Genomic DNA, 19,121 nt, shown 5'->3' on the forward strand with positions numbered 1-19,121 from the left:
TAAGATGTCAAATGTCAATTGTTGGCACAAAAATTGCTGGCAAAAACTATGGCAATTCTGTGGGAATGCACATGGAATAAGTTTTCTTAATACTTGTATCATGCGTGTATTTTTCAACCATATAACCATATAAAAGAGTTTGTTACAAGGCAGTGTACGCGAAACTGAAATCAAAGGGCCCCCTTCAGAAATATGAGTTATTAAAGAGCCGTGCTATCAATTAGTACTTTAGTACGGTCCAGTACTTTGATCTGTAAAAAGAGTTAAGCTGGTATACCCGTGCCGTCAATTAGGTACCTGCCATGTGCCGGCAATTTAAGCACGAATTAATTAAAATTCCCGCACATAAAATGCTAAATTTGCACCCTTCTCTTATTTGCTTGTAATTCAATGTACGTGTGTGTGTATCGGTTATGGCTACTTTGACGTATTTGCCGGGCATAATTAGCTTCATTACTCATTCATCTTTGCATTCATTCATTAGAAACCAATTGACAGTTTAATTAAGTTTCCGCCTTCCGTCCCTCGTTTGTCTTTGCCGTGGCGGACGCCAAACTTTTGCTCAAAATAAAAAGTTTTAACAAAACGGCATGGGTGTAATGGAAACGAAGGGTATGCCGGGATCTACACAAAGTGGTGGCCGGCAGTGCCTAATTGGCACCCAATTAGGCATAAATATTTGGCTGTGTCGGCAACAAAACAATTATTCGTGCCATACTTCATCGCCGAGCTGCGCTTTTCACTCCTCACTTCTGGGGTCCGTTCGAGACCGGACTGAAAGCTGCCTTTGACCTTCTCGACGGGGCCTCTGGAGTCCTGATTAGGTTCCCTAATTGAGCATAGTTAAATGCATAAGCTGATTGTGGTGGGAAAATTAAAAGTTCTGCGCAAAAGGGCTTCCAAATAGGTAAAGTGTCGGCTTCAATCTAAACTTTGTTTTGGGTTGATGGGCTCCGTAGGAGGAAAATTTACAAAAATGATAAGACCCACTTTATTCTCTATTTGGTATTTATGAAATTGAAGAAGCTATCTTATCATCCGCTCATATTTCCATAAATTACATTTTTGAATGCCCATCAAACATCTAATACTTGCAGCATATGAAACCTTTTAGTGGTATTCATCCCTAACCGCATTTACCTGCATTTTGTGCCGGAAACTTTATAACATTCATTCGAATATTATAATAAACGCCACTCATCTGCACTTTAAGCTTGGATTCTGGGCACTTAGGGCTCGTTTCATGCCTCCCCGCCGCCGACTACATTCAAAGTTGGCCGCATCAAGCCACATTGTTAGCGCTAACTACCAGGAAAGGCCTGCGGCGTTTTCTGTTCCAGGCTGTGTCCCGTTAATGAAATGTCGAATCCTAGCAAGGACCTCGTCTCTCAACTCCCCCACCCTCCGCCCCAGCCACATGTGTGTGTGTGTGTGTGTGTGTGGGCGCGGCTTGTTCGCGAAAGTTGATAAAAGCGCCGCGAGACAAATTGTGATGTGGGTGTACTTGTGCAGGTTGTTACCTGTGAGCAGGATGCCGTACATCAATCTGGCGCTGTTGCCGTTTCGGTTGCATGTTTATCGTGTTTGCGGCTCATTAAATGCGCCTCATTAGGTCCGGTCAGAGTTCACAGGCCAACCGGCTGCAGCGCCAAGAGGCTGAGCTCCCTGCTCATCCTTGGCATGGGCCAACCGCATTAGGTTCATACAGAATGTATGTGGAGCCAGCAAATTAATATGATTCTCGATGTCTTTATGTTTGCACAGCACATATCAAAACCCGAAAGTAGCAATCACGTCAAATATTATGCTCGAAATTAAACAAAAACAGAAGCGTAATCAGAATCTTGGCACACATCAGGCCAGAGGAAGAGTTTATTAGAGTGGTCCATTGCTGTATAATTAAGTGCATTTTAATTCATTTGAAAATATATAATAATATAGAGGAGTGTGTAGTCCAAATAAATAAATCAATTTATTCGCTGTGTTGCAAGAGTTCATTTCCGATTTGATAGCGCCTAAAAGCATGCTATGAAAAATAGTGCTTTTCGATTGAAGCTTTCACAGATTTTGATGGTGCATGATGAATGGAAGGCACATTTTAATATTCCCAGTGTAATTTCTAAGTCCACCCTGAATATCAGACAGAAATGATTCGATAACCGGGCAGAATCAGAATTCAGCTCCTAATTGAAATCGACTATGTTGATCATGGGCCTCTTCCCGTCTGCCGATGACAGATGTCGGATTGAGTCTGCTCCCTTTCCCTCTTCCCCTTTAATGAATGGATGCAATGTTTAGGCCTTTTTATGAACCAAATCCCTGTGTCCGTGTGTTTGTCTGGCCGTCTCTGTGTTTGTGGCTGACAAACAGCTTAAAACCTTGATGGACATTAGGCTAGCAGAGGGAGGGCAACGTGGTGGGATGTTTTACATTTCAACGTCTGTTGGTCGAATAGCAAACCAAAACCCGAACCAAACGGACGGTGGGGCGTACAAACAAATGCGCTTTGAGGCCTTTCACTCACTTTGGCTAGGTAGCAATTACTGTTTGTTTATGCATTTGTTATTGTTGCCGTTGCCGTTGCCGTTGCAGCCAAAGAAGTAGAATTGAAATTTGAAATTCATAATTCAATTGAAGTTGTGCTTGGCTGGCAGCATCAACAAAACCCGAGACCAACAAATGGAATTACACAAATACACAGAACCTAAAGTTGATATATTCCGCGTGTAATTGTAGCGTTCTATTCAAATTTAACTGCAGTAGGGTAATATAATTTAAGTACATAAAATCTTTATTAAAAATGAGCTTAAAGCTTTAAAGGCAGCCGAATCATTAAGCTTAAGACTTGATAAATAAATAAGAACTCAAACTAAAGGTCTGAAATGGGTTATTGAAAGATATTAGTAATCCTTCGGTAGTTTCTCTCTGTGCACTCATGCAGCAGCAGAAGGGGGCGTGGTCGCCAAAGGCGGACTGCGTGTATGTGTGTTAATTGAATGCAGTTGCAATTGCAGCAGTATAGCATCCAAATGCATTGCCAATTGGAATTTTCTTTGATCGTTTTTGCCGGAGAAGGAACGAAAAATGTACGAATGGAAAAAAAAATGCCAGCTCCTTTATATACGTCCATTTGCTGACATTTTGTTTAAAATGCATAAATCATCAAATGCTGCAGTGTCATAAACGAAGCAATGCACAAATACACCGAGACAATAAATAGATATGCGATTGCATACGAAAATCAAACACGGCGTATTATTATTTTGTGAGCTCGGCAAAAAGCAACAGTAGCAATGAGCAACAGGAAAAAAAACCAAAATGGAAAATAGAGAAAAGAATTCAGCTAGAACGAGGCGAAATTCGTACCCTCTTTGCCAGTTGCAATAAATCTGCTGGGGCAGTCATAAATATTGATTTCGAAATTGTCCCTTTGCATGATGCTTGCATGTGTGTGTTTGTGTGCTTGTGTGTGTGACTGCGAGTGTGATGTAGCCACGCCCCTTGCGACCCACTTCACTTAGATTTGTCGCTCATATTAGCTGCAGAAATGAAAATCGTTTTCCAATCGTATTCTTGTCGTTTACCTTTTCCTCTTGCCATCGCCGCCCCCACATTTCCCATTTTCCCATTTTCCCATTGCCCTGTGTTCCATTCAAGTGTAATTTGCAGTTGCTTTGCCTGTCGTTGTTATTCTTTTGCTGACAAACGCTCTTTTCCATACCCTATTCAGCTGAAGGTCCTGTGTCCTAGAGCCAGCTTTTAAATAAGGAAAAGCTTGGATGCATCAAACGTTTTGCTTCCATAACACCACGTAGTTCTCATAGAGTGATTATAAAGATAGTCTTATAATATATATACGATATCCTTGGACTTCGATTCTATTAACTCATGAAATAGCTTTTTGAAATATAACAGAGCATTTGGAAGTCGAGTCGAATGCAGCCTGAGTTGCCGAGCTTCTCGAGTGTTGAACTCAATATTTTCAATATGATGGCAATCGGTTTTTGAGTTTGATGCTTTCGTCATTGACCGTCGATGGTTCCCATGGATTCAGCTTAGGTCGCCCATCTTGAACCATTGTTGTTGCCTTTGGTTGTTTCTGCCACTGCCGTTTCGCAGAAAAGTTTTAAATTTATGATCCGTCACTGACTTTAGAATTATGGCCAATGCTTACTGGCAGGTGGTTTGCCAGAGAAACTGGGAAAGGGAAACGGTAGGGGAGAAAGGGCAGGATATCGAAGGGACGACACATATGCTGGACTCAGACTGAAATTGAAATTAAAGTCATAATTCTTTGCGGATCCGCTACCTTTGACGTTCAGCCCTTGATTCTTGTATGAAACACATGAAGAAACAATTCAGGGACTATATACGATAAGAAGTGATAGTACTTGCGAGAAGTGTGAGCTGATAAGCCATGTAATGTAATTAACAACAAACATACTTAATGACTAATATCCAGCTATTCTGAGCTATCGTGATACAGGAACACATGATGACGTTTATACCAATGTTATGGCCTATATCAACTTGATAGCTCCACTCGCGTTAGACAAATACTCAAAATACAAAAATGGTAAATAAAATATTTAATGAACAATTTGTTTAATGAATGAAATATGACGTAAATCGTTTCATAACCAATCTTTGCTGGCTATGAAACGGGCATATGGTAAGCTAAAATTAATTTTTTTTATTTTTTGCAAAAAACAATACGTAAAATTCTCTTTAAATAATGACTCAGCTTTAATTATTAATGGTTGGTTGGAGGTTTAATCTCTGAGTTAATAATATTTTATGTTCGCTGATAAGAATATATAAGAGCTTCAGTTCATTTGAAAACTTCAGTTTGAAACAATGAGTGCTGCACTCTGGTACGCGATTTTTGCTCTGCTGCTGTTTCACCAAGGATCAACTTTATATTTAGAGCAGAATTGCGGGATAGGTTCTGTATTTAGTCCCAATCCATGGCTGGTCAAAATTCTTCCTGATCCGAGTTCAAATATCACATGCACTGGCTCGCTTATCAACGAACGTATGTATTTGAATAAAAATCTATTAAAATTTGTTTAACAATGTTGCTGACTTTTAAGGCTTTGTCTTGACCGCAGCGAGTTGCATAGATAACAAAACTAAACTGTATGTAATAATAGGACATGAAGTATATTTTATTCACTATGTTTTTCAACAGCTTGCTTCGCTTGGGAGAGGGTTTTGTACGTGGGTACAGTAAATATCAATATGAAGAAATCAGTGCTACGAAGGCGATCGTACATAGGCTATATACCTCAACAACATATGAGCATAATATAGCTTTGGTTCGATTGGCAACAAGTGTTGTATACAAAAAAAATATAAAACCGATATGCATTATTGTAAACGTGGAAAAAGTACCGAAAGCTCCTACCTTTGAGATAGAAATTAAAAAAAGTGAAGTGCCTAAAAAGGACAAAGTTAACATCTTCAAACAATTTTCCAAGTGGATTTCCAAGTTCTTTACAGGGACATTTCCAGATCAAAAATCCAAAGTCAATAAACCCCCCGAGGCCTTAGCAATTGGGTCGCCACTCACCAAAAAAATCGACAATTCGGAAGTAGTTCATCAATATGGCATTCTGAGCCATCATAATACCGAAACAATGAAGGACGTCTATACCAATGTGATGGCCTACGCCGATTGGATAATACCAATCGCACTTGATGTGCATATAATCATGGCCTAAATTGAGAATGAATTCTAAATTTTAATAAAATATAGTTTACTACTTCTTCTGTGTAATGTTCATACTGTTATTATTGGCCATTCATTTATATGATTTGCCGTGGAAAATGAATTTGGTTTAACTTTAAGTAAGATTAGCGTTGAATGGAACTAGTAGTACTATTTATATTAATCTGGACTATTGACTACTATTTTAAACTTGTATTATTTTATCTAACATAATGAAAGCTTAATTTATTTAATACGCCAAAAGCTATTTATCTAAAAGCCGCTTTGAGCGCAAGCCATTAAGAAATTTGATTGAAAATCGATAGATTTTAATGAACGTTTATTAAATTTCCACTTTATTGTTGACCGCAGATGATTCTAAAAGTGTTAAAATGTTGCCGCTGAAAACTCAATTTATTTTATCACACATCTATACACTATAGTATTTTTCCAAATTCAAAATTTGTTGCTCCGCATTCGCGCATCGACATTTTATCCAATTACACATAGCCCTTTGACTTGAAAATAAAAAATATCGTTATGGAATTGGGGCAAATAGGCTGAACATGAGTCACACAAATTGCCAGGAGGTACTAAATCTGCATCGCCCATTTGGGGACCTTTGCGCCCTCGTGTGTGTCACAGTGTTTTTTTTTAATATTGGCACAAAATCAAATTATCTGCTATTTGTCAATAAATAACTACGGACAAAGGCGAAACTTTATTAAAATTCACCACAAAACGTTGCAGTTTCCGGTTTCAATTACGTCGTAAATTTTCGGCTCTACACACCCGTACTTGGGGGCGTTAGGTGGGTGTGGGCGTGGGCGTGGGCGTGGTCGTGTCGGTCATTCGATGACATAGAGCCCATATTGAAATTTAAAGCCCCGCTGGCAGCCTGTCGCAATTTACAACCCGTGTCCTTCCCGAATCGACTCAGTCATCCTTTCTCCGGTAGCCTAGCTCCACAAAACACGAAATATGAGCCAATATAAAAGCAATAAAGCACGATATGCAAATAGAGCAATATGAAATCTGCCTAAAACGAAAGTAAGCCCTTGCAATCCAAATAGCAGTGAAACACTACCCTGCAACAAATGTTTTAAAAAACTCCTATGCTGGAGCATTCTAAAGTAATTAGGAATGTGCATGTTTACATCAGTTCTCCTTGAATGCGACATTTAATACTATCTTTAAGAAATAGGAGCTGATCTGATATGATTGTAAGACTTAACACTCCAGGCCAGCTTGTCTGGCTTTATGAATTATTGTAATGGCCAGCAAATGAAATTATAAATTTCATTGGCCAAGTAACTGGCACAGATCAAACGACGACAGCGAGCGGCCATAAACATTAATAACCAATATGCCAGCAGGCAGAAGGCAGGATTCGCAGGACTCGCAGGACTCGGAGTACCAGGTAAGGACAGGCGTGTGAAGCGCATAAACAAGCCGCACAGGATTGCAGCGAAGAAAGGCCAGATCCTAGCAGTTTTCCCTGGGCGAGGCAAAGCCACTTTCGCAATTTATGGCAGCGGGGGAAAAGGAGAAAAAATCGCGAGCAAATGCGCGGCAGAGCTGAGAAAAGCAAAGTTTGTTACTTTGGCACGGCTTTCACCGATGATGCATTGATGCGGATTTAAAGTTTAAAAGGTTTCGCGGCCGTGCAAGAGAGAGAGATTCCTGACAGCCATTTGGCGTTTTGGCGCATAATAAATTCGAGCGGTAGACACACGGTTTAATTTATCATCAAAGGCTGCGAACGGCTGACTGGCAATCAGGGCCCAGCGAAAGGCGACTGGTGAATGGTGAATGGAATTTATTAGACTAACTTACGGACAAACCAGGCCAATCGGGCAAGCCAGGCAAAAACCAATGCCGAGTTGATGGCTTCGTGGCTTCCAAGGTGTCTGTGCATAGTTTATTTCAAATTGGTTGCTTCTGCCAGCGATCCGCCAGCAGATTGATTGGACTGATGAATGAATGCTCATAAGAAGCGGTCTGCGCCACTCCATTGTGCCCGCAATTCAGTTTAAAAATTCCATTATATGGTTTGCTGTTTTTGCAGCACTATTTGCTTTCAATTGGTTATTTATTGGCATTCATATTGAAATGTTTAAACAATGGCTGGATCATCAAATGGGGGCTCAGAGTTGATTCTCAATATTTTTATACCTGTTACTCGTAGAGTAAAAGTGTATACTAGTTTCGTTGAACAGTATGTAACAGGCAGAAGGAAGCGTTTCCGACTACATAAAGTATTCCGACCATAGAGTCAAACTGGCCATGTCCGTCTGAACGCCTCGATCTCAGGAACTACAAAAGCTAGAATGTTGGGACTAAGCATGCAGCTTCCAGAGACATAGACGCAGCGCAAGTTTACGCCACGCATTTTTTTGTAATTTTTCTGATGTTATGATGTTGATGTATGAAATTCAAAAATGTCCCAAGACTGAAGTTCTAAAGTCCATAACTCAACTAATCTTAATCGGATTTTGAAGTGGCATACCTCTAAATGTTTCTAAAACAAATCTCTAAAAATATGCATTCAAATTAAAAAATTTTTTTTTTCAAAATTTTTTGGTAATTTTTCTGATGTTATGATGTTGAGAAAATTAAGAAATGTCACATAGCTGAAGTTCCCAAGTCCATAACTCAACTTATCTTAATCGGATTTTGAAGTGGCATACCTCTAAATGTTTCTGGAGCAATTCTCTAAAAATCTGCATTCAAATTTGGAAATTTTTTTTTTCAAAATTTTTTAGTAATTTTTCTGATGTTGTGATGTTGTAGAATTTCAAAAATATCGCTAGGCTGAAGTTCTAAAGTCCATAACTCAACTTATCTTAGTCGGATTTTGAAGTGGCATACCTCTAAATGTTTCTGGAGAAATTCTCTAAAAATCTGCATTCAAATTTAGAAATTTTTTTTTTCAAAATTTTTTAGTAATTTTTCTGATGTTGTGATGTAGAATTTCAAAAATGTCCCAAGGCTGAAGTTCTAAAGTCCATAACTCAACTTATCTTAATCGGATTTTGAAGTGGCATACCTCTAAATGTTTCTGGAGCAATTCTCTAAAAATCTGCATTCAAATTTGGAAATTTTTTTTTTCAAAATTTTTTAGTCATTTTTCTGATGTGATGTAGAATTTCAAAAATGTCCCAAGGCTGAAGTTCTAATGTCCATAACTCTACTTATCTTAATCGGATTTTGAAGTGGCATACCTCTAAATGTTTCTGGAGAAATTCTCTAAAAATCTGCATTCAAATTTGGAAATGTATTTTTTTTTTAAATTTTTGTCATTTTTCTGATGTCGTGATGTAGAATTTCAAAAATGTCCCAAGGCTGAAGTTCTAAAGTCCATAACTCAACTTATCTTAAGCGGATTTTGAAGTGGCATACCTCTAAATGTTTCTGGCGCAATTTTCTAAAAATCTACATTCAAATTTAGAAATTTATTTTTTTTTTAAGTTTTTGTCATTTTTTTGATGCTATGATGTTGTAGAAATTCAAGAAAACTAAGAAATGTCCCCAGGCTGAAGTTCTAAACTCCATAACTCAACTAATCTTAATCGGATTTTGAAGTGGCATACCTCTAAATGTTTCTGAAGCAAATCTCTAAAAATCTGCATTCAAATTTAGAAATTTATTTTTTTTCCATTTTTTTGTAATTTTTTTGGAGTGATGATGTAGAAATTCAAGGAAACTAAGAAATGTCCCCAGGCTAAAGTTTTAAATTCCATAACTCAACTTATATTAATCGGATTATGAAGTGGCATACCTCTAAATGTTACTGAAGCAATTCTCTTAAAATCTGCATCCAAATTTAGAAATTTATTTTTTTTTTAAATTTTTGTCATTTTTCTGATGTTATGATGTTGTAGAAATTCGATAAAACTAAGAAATGTCCCCAGGCTGAAGTTCTAAACTCCATAACTCAACTTATATTAATCGGATTTTGAAGTGGCATACCTCTAAATTTTTCTGAAGCAAATCTCTAAAAATATGCATTCAAAATTGGAAATTTTTTTTTTCAAAATTTTCTTGTAATTTTTCTGATGTTATTATGTTGTAGAAATTCAAAAATGTCCCATGAATGAAGTTCTAAAGTCCATAACTCAACTTATCTTAATCTGATTTTGAAGTGGCATACCTCTAAATGTTTCTGGCTCAATTCTCTAAAAATCTGCTTTTAAATTTAGAAATCTTTTTTTTTTTAAATTTCTCGTTTGCACTTCCTCTAGTTGAGTAACGGGTATCTGATAGTCGGGAAACTCGACTTTAGCATTCTATCTTGTTTTGGGTTTCAATGGTTGTAAACCATCTACATAAAACAGGAATAATAACTTTTACATTTTAATTCAAAAACTATTGAAAAATCATAAACGTCTTTGATGTTCCGCGTGAATCGTAGCTAAGACAATGCTAATAATCTCCGATGACGGTGAATGACAAGCCGATTTCTTGGCAATAAAATGTCTGAAGTGAGGGGGATTCATAATTTCCTGCTTGAGACAAACACATGGGGATACTTGGCGAAGGGACATGACTCGGCGTATCCGCAGATATGGGATAGTAATAAAAGGGCACGCCTGGATGGCCAGAGACGACGGCATTCTCAAATCAGGCAGAAAAATGGTGCCGTGTCTGACTAGCTGCTGATACTAGATAGGATAGGATAGGTTGGGATGGCATGGGCTACGATGGGATGAGATAGTCAGTGTGTCTATCTGTGTTCCACATTTCATTACGCCGAACATGACGATGCTGGAAGCACGTAACAAGTTTAAATTGCGCTCGTTGACTGTTGACTGCCGTGCGGAAGATGCCGATATCGAGCCCCATATCCCCATAGCGCCATGGCCATATCCACAGCTATTCCTGATTTTGATTTCGATTCCAACGTTGCTGCCGGCCAAGTCATGGCCAACAGCCGCAATTGAACCAGAAAAGTGTATTTATATGTAACGGAAATGATGCTGCACTTATGTCCTGCCGCACGGAGCAGAGTGGAGCGAATCGAGTCGGCCATCCACTGATTTGCCTTGCTAATAGATGATTATGATACTGTATATGGATATATAGAACATACAGAACAGAGCCCACTCCAAACTGGCATCTTCCACGGGCAATTGGCTGGGCGATAAGCGCGGTATTATGCATAATTGTGAGTGGAAAATCTGAAAATGGCTGGAGCGGCAATGATATGAAGTAAGTAAAGTTGGAAGTGTGTGGGCACTGAGAAAAAAAATGGTTGGAAAGTATGAGAACTTAATTAGGTGTTAATTAAGCAATACTTACACTTCGGATGTTTAATATCTATTTTGTCTCCAAGAATTTACTTCCTTGGATAATCCTTATAAGCCAACATTTTTCTTTGCTTCTCCAGTTGATTTCTTTCCCTGGAATCACCGCCATTGCTATGACATTACTTTTTATGTAGTTAAAGCTGAATTGATGTGAGTGTGTGCCTGTTGTGATTTTGTTTCTACTTGGTGTACCTAATTTAATGGCCACCTTCTCTCAACCTGCTACCCGAGATTGGGAAGCCTGTTCACCTGGCAATGGAATAATGGCAGACTTATCGCTCTTGCCAACTCTGTTGATTTTTATGGCATCTTGGTTTTGGTTTGGGCTTTGGGTTCGGGTTCGTGGGAATGCGTAAATGAAATTATTATCTGAGGGATTTTTGGCAAGCTGAATAAATAAATTTTATGCCTGCGGCTGTGTGTATTTTTATGGCTTGCCAGTCGGTTTGGGGCGAACTCTTGCAGTAAGTGTTGCCTGTTTGCTCAGCATTTGCATTTATTGTAATGGCCCAAAAGTTTGTCTATTTCAAAGTCATGCACGCTGTCAAGCATTAAGCGTTTCACACACCTACAACAAACAGAGTGCAGGGCAAAGGGGAAAGGGCAAAGGACGAAAGACGAAGGGCGCAGGACGTAGGACAGGCATGCATGCTAATGTTGCGTATACGTTATATTTTCAGCTGCTGCAAAACGCGACTCGCTGCTCTCTCAAATATTTGTGCAGAGCCAAAAACGGGCACACAAATGTGTAACCAACACGCTATTTGCTTGAGGCAAACTCACAGATACAAATGTTCATACGTATGTACATATGTTTGTACATAGCTATATGCGGATCCCAGATGCGACGCAGTGCAAATAAAAATCTTGGGCAAAAAGGTGAAACGTGTATTAAATAATTCCTTTGTCGAGCACATTTTAATCGTGCAGCAGTAGCGGCAAACAAAGGCTCCACTGGACGCCAGCCCAAATGTCCAGCGGGCACAACAAACATGCCACCACCACCTCCCCACCCACCACTTAAGCACCCTTAACCCTTTCTGCACCCCAACAAAAAAGTGCAAACTTTGTAAAAATTCAGAACCAGAAATTTGTTGTGTCCACGTACACGAGCTTTTCGGTCTGTGGTCGCGCATGCCAACTAAGTGGACTTCAGATCGCTGCACTGAAAAAAACGACGGCAGCACTTCAAAATATAAATACGTTGGTTATGACTTGATCTTGGGCCATTCCAATTAGCTGAAACACTTTGTTGTCTGGTGAAAAATGTAAGTTATCATAGCTAAATTGATATACTTTTCTTAGTGTAATTTTCAGATCTTTTATTGATTACAAAATGGTTTTTTTCTCAGTGCCAGATTTGGAGCAGGCTAAGCCTAGCGAATGGATGACAGCGGTGCAACGGTTTGACAGGCGTGTGAAGACAAATTTCTGGGAATTTTCGCTGGGGCGACGAATTCAAAGCAACGAAAAATGAAAATATAACACTCGTTCTCTCACTCTGGCACACGTGTGTACAAATGTTGTGAAAACAAATAAAGGCGAAAAATGTACCCCCTTTTGTATCTGTGGTATCTGTGTGTTTTATAACTTCAACGTGTGCCATGTGTGTGTGTGTTTTTGAGAGGAACCATTGCGGTTTTGCAAGCATCAGCATCCGAAATAGGAGCAGAAAAAGCCGAAACTGAAACTGTGGCAACGGCAATGACAAAGCCATGCCATCTTTTTATTTATTTATTGTTTTTGTCTGTGCTGCTGCATTGGTGTTATTAGTGGTGTTTTCCTGCTACATAGTGTAATAAAGTACAAGCGCCACACACGAAATACCAAAACTGTAGCGTCAGCTGGCATCATTCGGCATTATATTTCTATATTTTACGAGTGCGAGTTGCGCTTCTAAGCCAAAAATGCGATTCAATTTTTGATTGGTGCTATGGCCTTTTTTGTTTTGTCACTTATAGGTTTATTTGGGATAGTGTTTCGAAAGGCTTAAGTGAGTTTTCACAAAATTAAAGTCATAAACAGCAGACAAGATGAAATGACTCAGAAAACTGTTTAAATGCTCATAAGTGAACATCATTGTGTTCAATTACCCACTTCCTCATACGTTTAATGGTCTATTTTACAATTTGGAAATAATTCAAATTAAATGAAGTTTATTTTTGGCGCATTTAGTGTATGCAAATGAAAAATTTGTAAATGCCAAATGAAAATTGCAAAATGAAAATTGAAAACGAACAAAGCCGGGATGCCTTGGCTTGCATTATATTTGATCAAATTTATTGATATAATTATCCGAGCAATTTGTGGCATGAATTTCTGATGTCCCATAGGTAAATAGCTTTATTTTCTTGTTGTTCGAAGCAAAAACTCTCCTTTAATCGACTGTTCGTTATCGTACTTTGCAATTGGTTTAAATAAAACTGAAAATTAAATAAAAACTATGTAAATTACAGCAATAAATTTCATTCGTTCGATAGCTGGCCCATAAAGCGAAATCAGATAATGCCAATTATCCATCTGGCAGTTAGTTGGGCCGGCAAAGGCTATGCAAAAACTTTTAGGCCAGGCCAACTCGTAATCAGTTTTATGCAAATGGGAAGATAATAATTACATCCCACATGACACTTTTGTCTTTTCTGTGTGTGCGGCTTCGGTTTCCAAGCAATTAATTTACAATTTTCGGTTAACTGGCTGCCAAGAATAACAAAACAATTAATACAATCAAACAAACTTTCCCAAAGAAATTAAAGGCAAGTGCCGCAAAACCAAATAAAGTCCTTCGCAGTAATATCCCATTCCCACTTGTCTCAGTACTTCTTGGGTTCGTGTGGCAGTTACTAAATGGAAAACAACAAAGGTACGGCCACAAAAGCGACATCAGACGCACACTGTGAAAAATAAGCTGTTTTATTTGCACTATACTGCCAGTCAACTTTGTATCATGACTTAACACCCTGTTACAGATTATTAAATTTCAATATATGGGGAAATATATTTTCTGAATATACACGATTTTTCGCAGTGTACAATGTGTGCACCGAGCATTGACCAGTTTAGTTGGCTTCTCATTAAGGATTCAGTCTGGTTTCTGGGGAGGCGTAAATCAAGCTGGTCCCATTCCCTTCGCCAAACCGAAACAACATAATTTTATGTGAACTTAAATGCTTTTAGCTCGAGTGGCGACTAACTTAAGAATCGAACTGAAGAAATTTCTCGGCTTTTGAAGCTGCTTTCGCAAAGGCTGTTGCATATTTTATGCAACTCAACCGGTGAGTTGTCGGTCTTGTTTGACTTGAATAATTTGGCAATGCGAATGAATTTTCCTTTCTGGTTTTTTGGCATGCCTCTTTTTGTTTATGTTTGACCGAGGTCAATTGCTGGCAAAGTTTAGCATGCATGCCGAAGAGACCGTAAATATTTTAAAGCCAGATGCCAAACTGTTGCATACTTATGGGAGTCGCTGGCCGACGGACAGAGACGGCTGAAAGGCATTTCCATTATTAATGTCATTGAGGCTGTGCGAAAGGAACTCATCTCTCAACTGCTGCGTTGTGGAATTTTAATAAATCATTTCTCGTGAAATGCGTATCCAAAATGAAACGGAACGAAATCAAATGAAACGAATGAATGAATGCCTTCTACAGTGGGAATGTCAGCCAGGAGTTTGGGAAAAAGCCTCCAGTCCGGAATACAAAGCAAATTAGGATCGCTTAGCAGGGCCCACGAAGGAGGGGATTTATTTCAGTGGAAATATTTAAAAATGTCCGGGGGTATTTGCTTGGTGCGTTGTAAATCAAAATGCCAGAGCATTGGCAAAATATTAAAGTACAGCGAGGCATCAAATATGTAAATTGCTCTTGCTGTTTTGTGCGGCGTTTATGCGAAGCCTTTTTCAGAAAACGAACCATTCACTTAAATATAATAGATATCACAGTGGCTTTTTGTTCTTAAAGAATGATAGCTTACCAGGGTGCGTAGTTCTCTGTTTATCGTGTACATTATAATTTGATCGATATAGGCATAAACGCACATTTATTTTGGGGACTAGGAAGCTGTTTCATGCATTTTATTGGGCCAATGAAGCCGCTTTTCCTCAGACCATCAAAGAGTATAAATCAGCCAAATCACGATGCAACAAATGTTCCACAGACTCATGGAGTCTGAAAAAAGTCTTCCCACTTTAGGTACGTTTTTCCGAATGTAAATGTTGATATGTGATGTGCTCGTCATGTGTGTATATTTTTTTAAGGGGCTGCATTGGGGACACTCTTGTCAGGCTCTCGACTTCAGCATTCATTTGTCAGATGAGCTACCATTTATTGAAAATATATATTTTTTCGCTTAGTCAGCAGAATTTCCTTTGAAATTCGAAATCCGTTGAGCTTGACGCAGATAGGGTTGTTAGTAGAGCAGATATTCCATCGTAGTGAGATGACTTAATGGTTGAAAAGGACAACCCTCAAAGCCAAAAACTTTTTCGCGCATTGTTTAATTTACAATTTGCGCATTAACTTTGTCACATAATTCTAATTAACGCTTTTAATTACTTTATGAGGCACTTTGCGCCGCACCCTAAAAAAATATGGCTGGCTCAAATTGCCCGGGCAACAACGGCTTAAATGTCATCGCTGCTGCTCCTCCACCTCCTGCTCCTCCTCCTCCAGCTTCAGCTCCTGCTCCTGCTCCTGCTCCAGCTCCTGCCCACCTGGCCAAATAGCCAGGCATCCGCCGAGTGCCTCGTTAGGGGCCAGCATTCGAGGTGCCCTCTATTTTCACGCTGATGCTGGCAACTGAGGCCGTGGCCAAAGCTGAAGCCGGGGCCTGGACAAAGTCATTAAATGCGACGCAAATTAGATTTATTGTACGCCACTGCACTTGCCAGGTGACTGCCGAGGTACACCTGGAGAAACTGGGCACAGAAATGAGCGACGTGTCATTAATTCATTTAGTTCTTGGCCACCTACTTAGGTAAATCCAATATCTTTTAAGGTATTTCTACTAACATTTAAGAAGACGTATGGTAAGATTTAATCTAACCTATTTATCCTCTACCGAGTTTATTTATTGTCGAGTTTATTTATAATTATGGTTGATAAATAATTCAAGTGTAACTGTGGGTGGCTCAGGTGGTGGTATTCTGAGGTCCAATGCCGCGGTGCCGCTGCGGTTACCGCGTTGACCTGCCCAGCGAACGTGGTCCGCGGCCAGCCCCTCCGCCGCCCACTTTTTGCTTAACAATAAATTTACATTAGCAGAATGTTACATATTTGCAGTGCTCGGAGCGCATTTTAAAAGCCGCCTCGGACAGCCTGCCAACATCCAACTGCCAACACCGCAGAAACATGCACGCACCACTAACTGAGCCGTGTCCTTTCGCCGTGGATGTGTGTGTGTGTGTGCGCATGTGTGTTTGTGGCGAGTGCACTCACCGTTAACTTGCGAAATGATATGCAAATAGGGATAAATTCGTCACCCATTGTACGTCCTTCGCCCCGCCTGCCAACAAATCAACTAAGCTTAATGTCAGTGGACTGCAATTTTACTTTATTGCCACTCTAAGAAGGAAAATATTTCTGGCATGCAAGTTTGTGCATTCTTGCAGTTCTCGAAAGCTGTAAATTTGAGTTCGATCGCCAGTCAATGCGGGCACCTATTATTGAGTTTGATAAACGTTGCATGAATCTCGCCATCTCAAAATGAAAGAAGCTATCAAATTTCACTATTTGGCCCATATTATCTATTTAAATACTAATATTTTCAGACGAATTTAACTTAATTTTCTAGTGAAACCATACAGAGAATTAAACTCATTTCATATATGCTTTGCATTCGTTGCATGTGTCCCAGTTTTAAATATCTCTTTATATATTCAATAGGTTTCAACTTAATTTTCTGGTGAAAACATTTAGCAAATTAAATTCTGTTCATATCTGCTTTTGTGTACTGCCTGCAACATGTCTGCGCATTGGGACTGCGAGCCCGGTCAGGAAATCGTATCTCATAACTCACGTCATTTAATTTAGCAAATATCACGACCCCAACAAAAGCCATTGAATGCAACTGCTGCTGCTTCTTTGGCTTTGGCTTTGGCTTTGGCTTTCGGGAATCCCAGAGTCGGCGTAATGAAACAAGAAGCAGCAAGAAACTGGCCGAGATAAAGGCCAAAAGCAGGATGGGCGACGAGCGACGTGCAAAGCGAGACAAATGGTTGGATTTCGCCTAGATCTCCGGGTGCCTTGCAGTCGCAGTCGCCGTCGCAGTCGTCCTCTTTGGTCCTTTTTTGTTTCGGTGGGCAGGTGGCAGGTGTCAGGCGCATGAGTCTAGGCAATGCTGAAGTTTTCGCATAAACAAAGGCAAATATTGCGCACTTGTGCAATTTATATTGCAAAACAATTGTCATTAGAAAATGCCGCACGAACAAAAACGCCGCAGACAAAAGCGCCGTCGACGGTCGTCGGTCGTCGGTCGACCCACCAAGGACCAAGCATTGAGCACTGAGCACTGAGCACTGAGCAGGATCCAAGGACCAAAGGCATGGAATCGCCGAGGTAGCAACTGCAACTGTCACATGTGAAAGCGGGCTGTGCTGCAAAGCAAGCGGCAGCAGCATTTTATGGCGCAGCTTAAGTGCTTCAAAAATTCCACGTAATGCACTCAAAGCAACGTCTGCCGACCCTCAGAGGGAACCAGCCCCCCGGATCTGTCCCCATTCCGAGTCCCTCGCGTCCTGGCCCCAATACTACAGATGGCAAATAAGAAAACGTGCGAGGAGCAGCGCAAATTAAAGCCATTGCCGGTTGGATTCCCCCTGCACTGAGCCAAATAGGGCGGTACTTTGGGGTGTGTGCTGGAAACCATTTAATGTGCTCAGTTATGTGTGGTTTCTAATCGGTAATGTCAATGTCATTGCAATAAATTGTCAACTTTTTCATTTAAATAATAATTATCAATTTAATACATATGTCAAATAATTATACAAATGTATGTGCTATCTAATATTATCACAATTTTTTAGTTCTCACATAATGGTCTTCGTGTGATGTGCTTTTATCCATAAATAAATGCTTTAAATTCATATAACTCTTGCCTAATTACACATAATTTATGCTGAGGCCCAGCGATTTAAAAGCCCAATTTCTCGCTGTGAAGTGATTCCTTACCTGCTGACAGAGCAACGTGTTCCAGGTCTTCCCTTTCCTGGTCCCTTGCCTTTGCCTCCACTCCACTGAACTCCACTCCACTCCACTTTGGTCCACCGCCCGTGTGTCATCCGTCCGCTGCTCCTTTTTCATCGCTCAGCGAGTGCTGTGCGGCATTTTCTTCATTTAGGTTTTTGTCTGTGCGATTTTCACACACTTTTTGTTCATTAGTGGATAATGAACAATTGCAGCATTATGACAGCGCCAGCAGAGGCAGAATCAGAGGCAGAAGCACTAGTAGAAGCTAAAGCAAAAGCAGAAGCGGCTTCCGTGGCAGTGGCATGCAATGCAGTTGAGTTGAATTCTCTTCATCTCGGTGGCCGGAGCATTAGCAGGCTGCATCTGGCCAGTTTTTCACCTCTCGCTATCCGGATGCAAGCATTTTTATTAAAATTCCATGTCAGAACCATTAATTTTCCCGCACTGTGCACTCGCTCCATTCGCCTCGTCCTGGTTTTATGCACCGACTGGTTTTTGTTCTCTTTTTCGGTTTTAGATGTTTTGCCGCTTGTTGGGTTAAGTTTTTGGTCGGTTTTATTGCAGTTTTAAGCAGGCTGTGCGCTCGTTCTTTAATAAAGTCTCTGGAAAGGAATTAATAGCTTTTCGAGTCGAATCCTTCATGTTTTTATGGCGAAACGAGATGGCTCTGTGTTGGGCTGGGTGACTGGCCATCTCCCGTCGCCGCGGGAGTGCGTTCAATATGCAAATGATCCGGCTCGGATGGCCCGTATCTGGGGGCACAATCAAAGTTTTGTTTGGCACATTAAACCACAGCTGGCAATTAATTTGGCTTAGTTTAGTTTAGTGCACTTCCGTTGCGCACAGCGGCCATTTTGTCGCACCGCCGGATGGACATCAGCCATTCGCCATTCGCAATTCGCCAGCAGCTGCAGCTGCAGC

The 19,121-nt window shown here is 40.1% G+C and overlaps 1 protein-coding gene across 1 annotated transcript; it reads left to right on the plus strand.

Annotated features, from left to right (window-relative positions):
• Positions 1 to 4,857: 4,857 nt before the first annotated feature.
• On the plus strand, positions 4,858 to 5,723 carry LOC26526455 (serine protease grass). The gene is made up of 3 exons (XM_015153894.1): positions 4,858 to 5,035; positions 5,094 to 5,139; positions 5,192 to 5,723. Exons 1-3 carry the CDS (start codon positions 4,858 to 4,860, stop codon positions 5,721 to 5,723), a joined length of 756 nt encoding a protein of 251 aa, XP_015009380.1.
• The last annotated feature ends 13,398 nt before the right edge of the window (positions 5,724 to 19,121 follow it).

Source organism: Drosophila erecta, unplaced genomic scaffold (genome assembly GCF_003286155.1).
Source record: "Drosophila erecta strain 14021-0224.00,06,07 unplaced genomic scaffold, DereRS2 tig00000000-arrow-pilon, whole genome shotgun sequence".
NCBI lineage: Eukaryota > Metazoa > Arthropoda > Insecta > Diptera > Drosophilidae > Drosophila > Drosophila erecta.

Bases quoted from the DNA above. Each gene is read 5' to 3' on its own strand.
- LOC26526455 (XM_015153894.1), top strand. From the start codon at position 4,858: ATGAGTGCTGCACTCTGGTACGCGATTTTTGCTCTGCTGCTGTTTCAC. The intron at 5,036-5,093 runs GTATGTATTTGA...CTGACTTTTAAG, and splicing joins TGGCTCGCTTATCAACGAAC to GCTTTGTCTTGACCGCAGCG. The intron at 5,140-5,191 runs GTATGTAATAAT...GTTTTTCAACAG, and splicing joins ATAGATAACAAAACTAAACT to CTTGCTTCGCTTGGGAGAGG.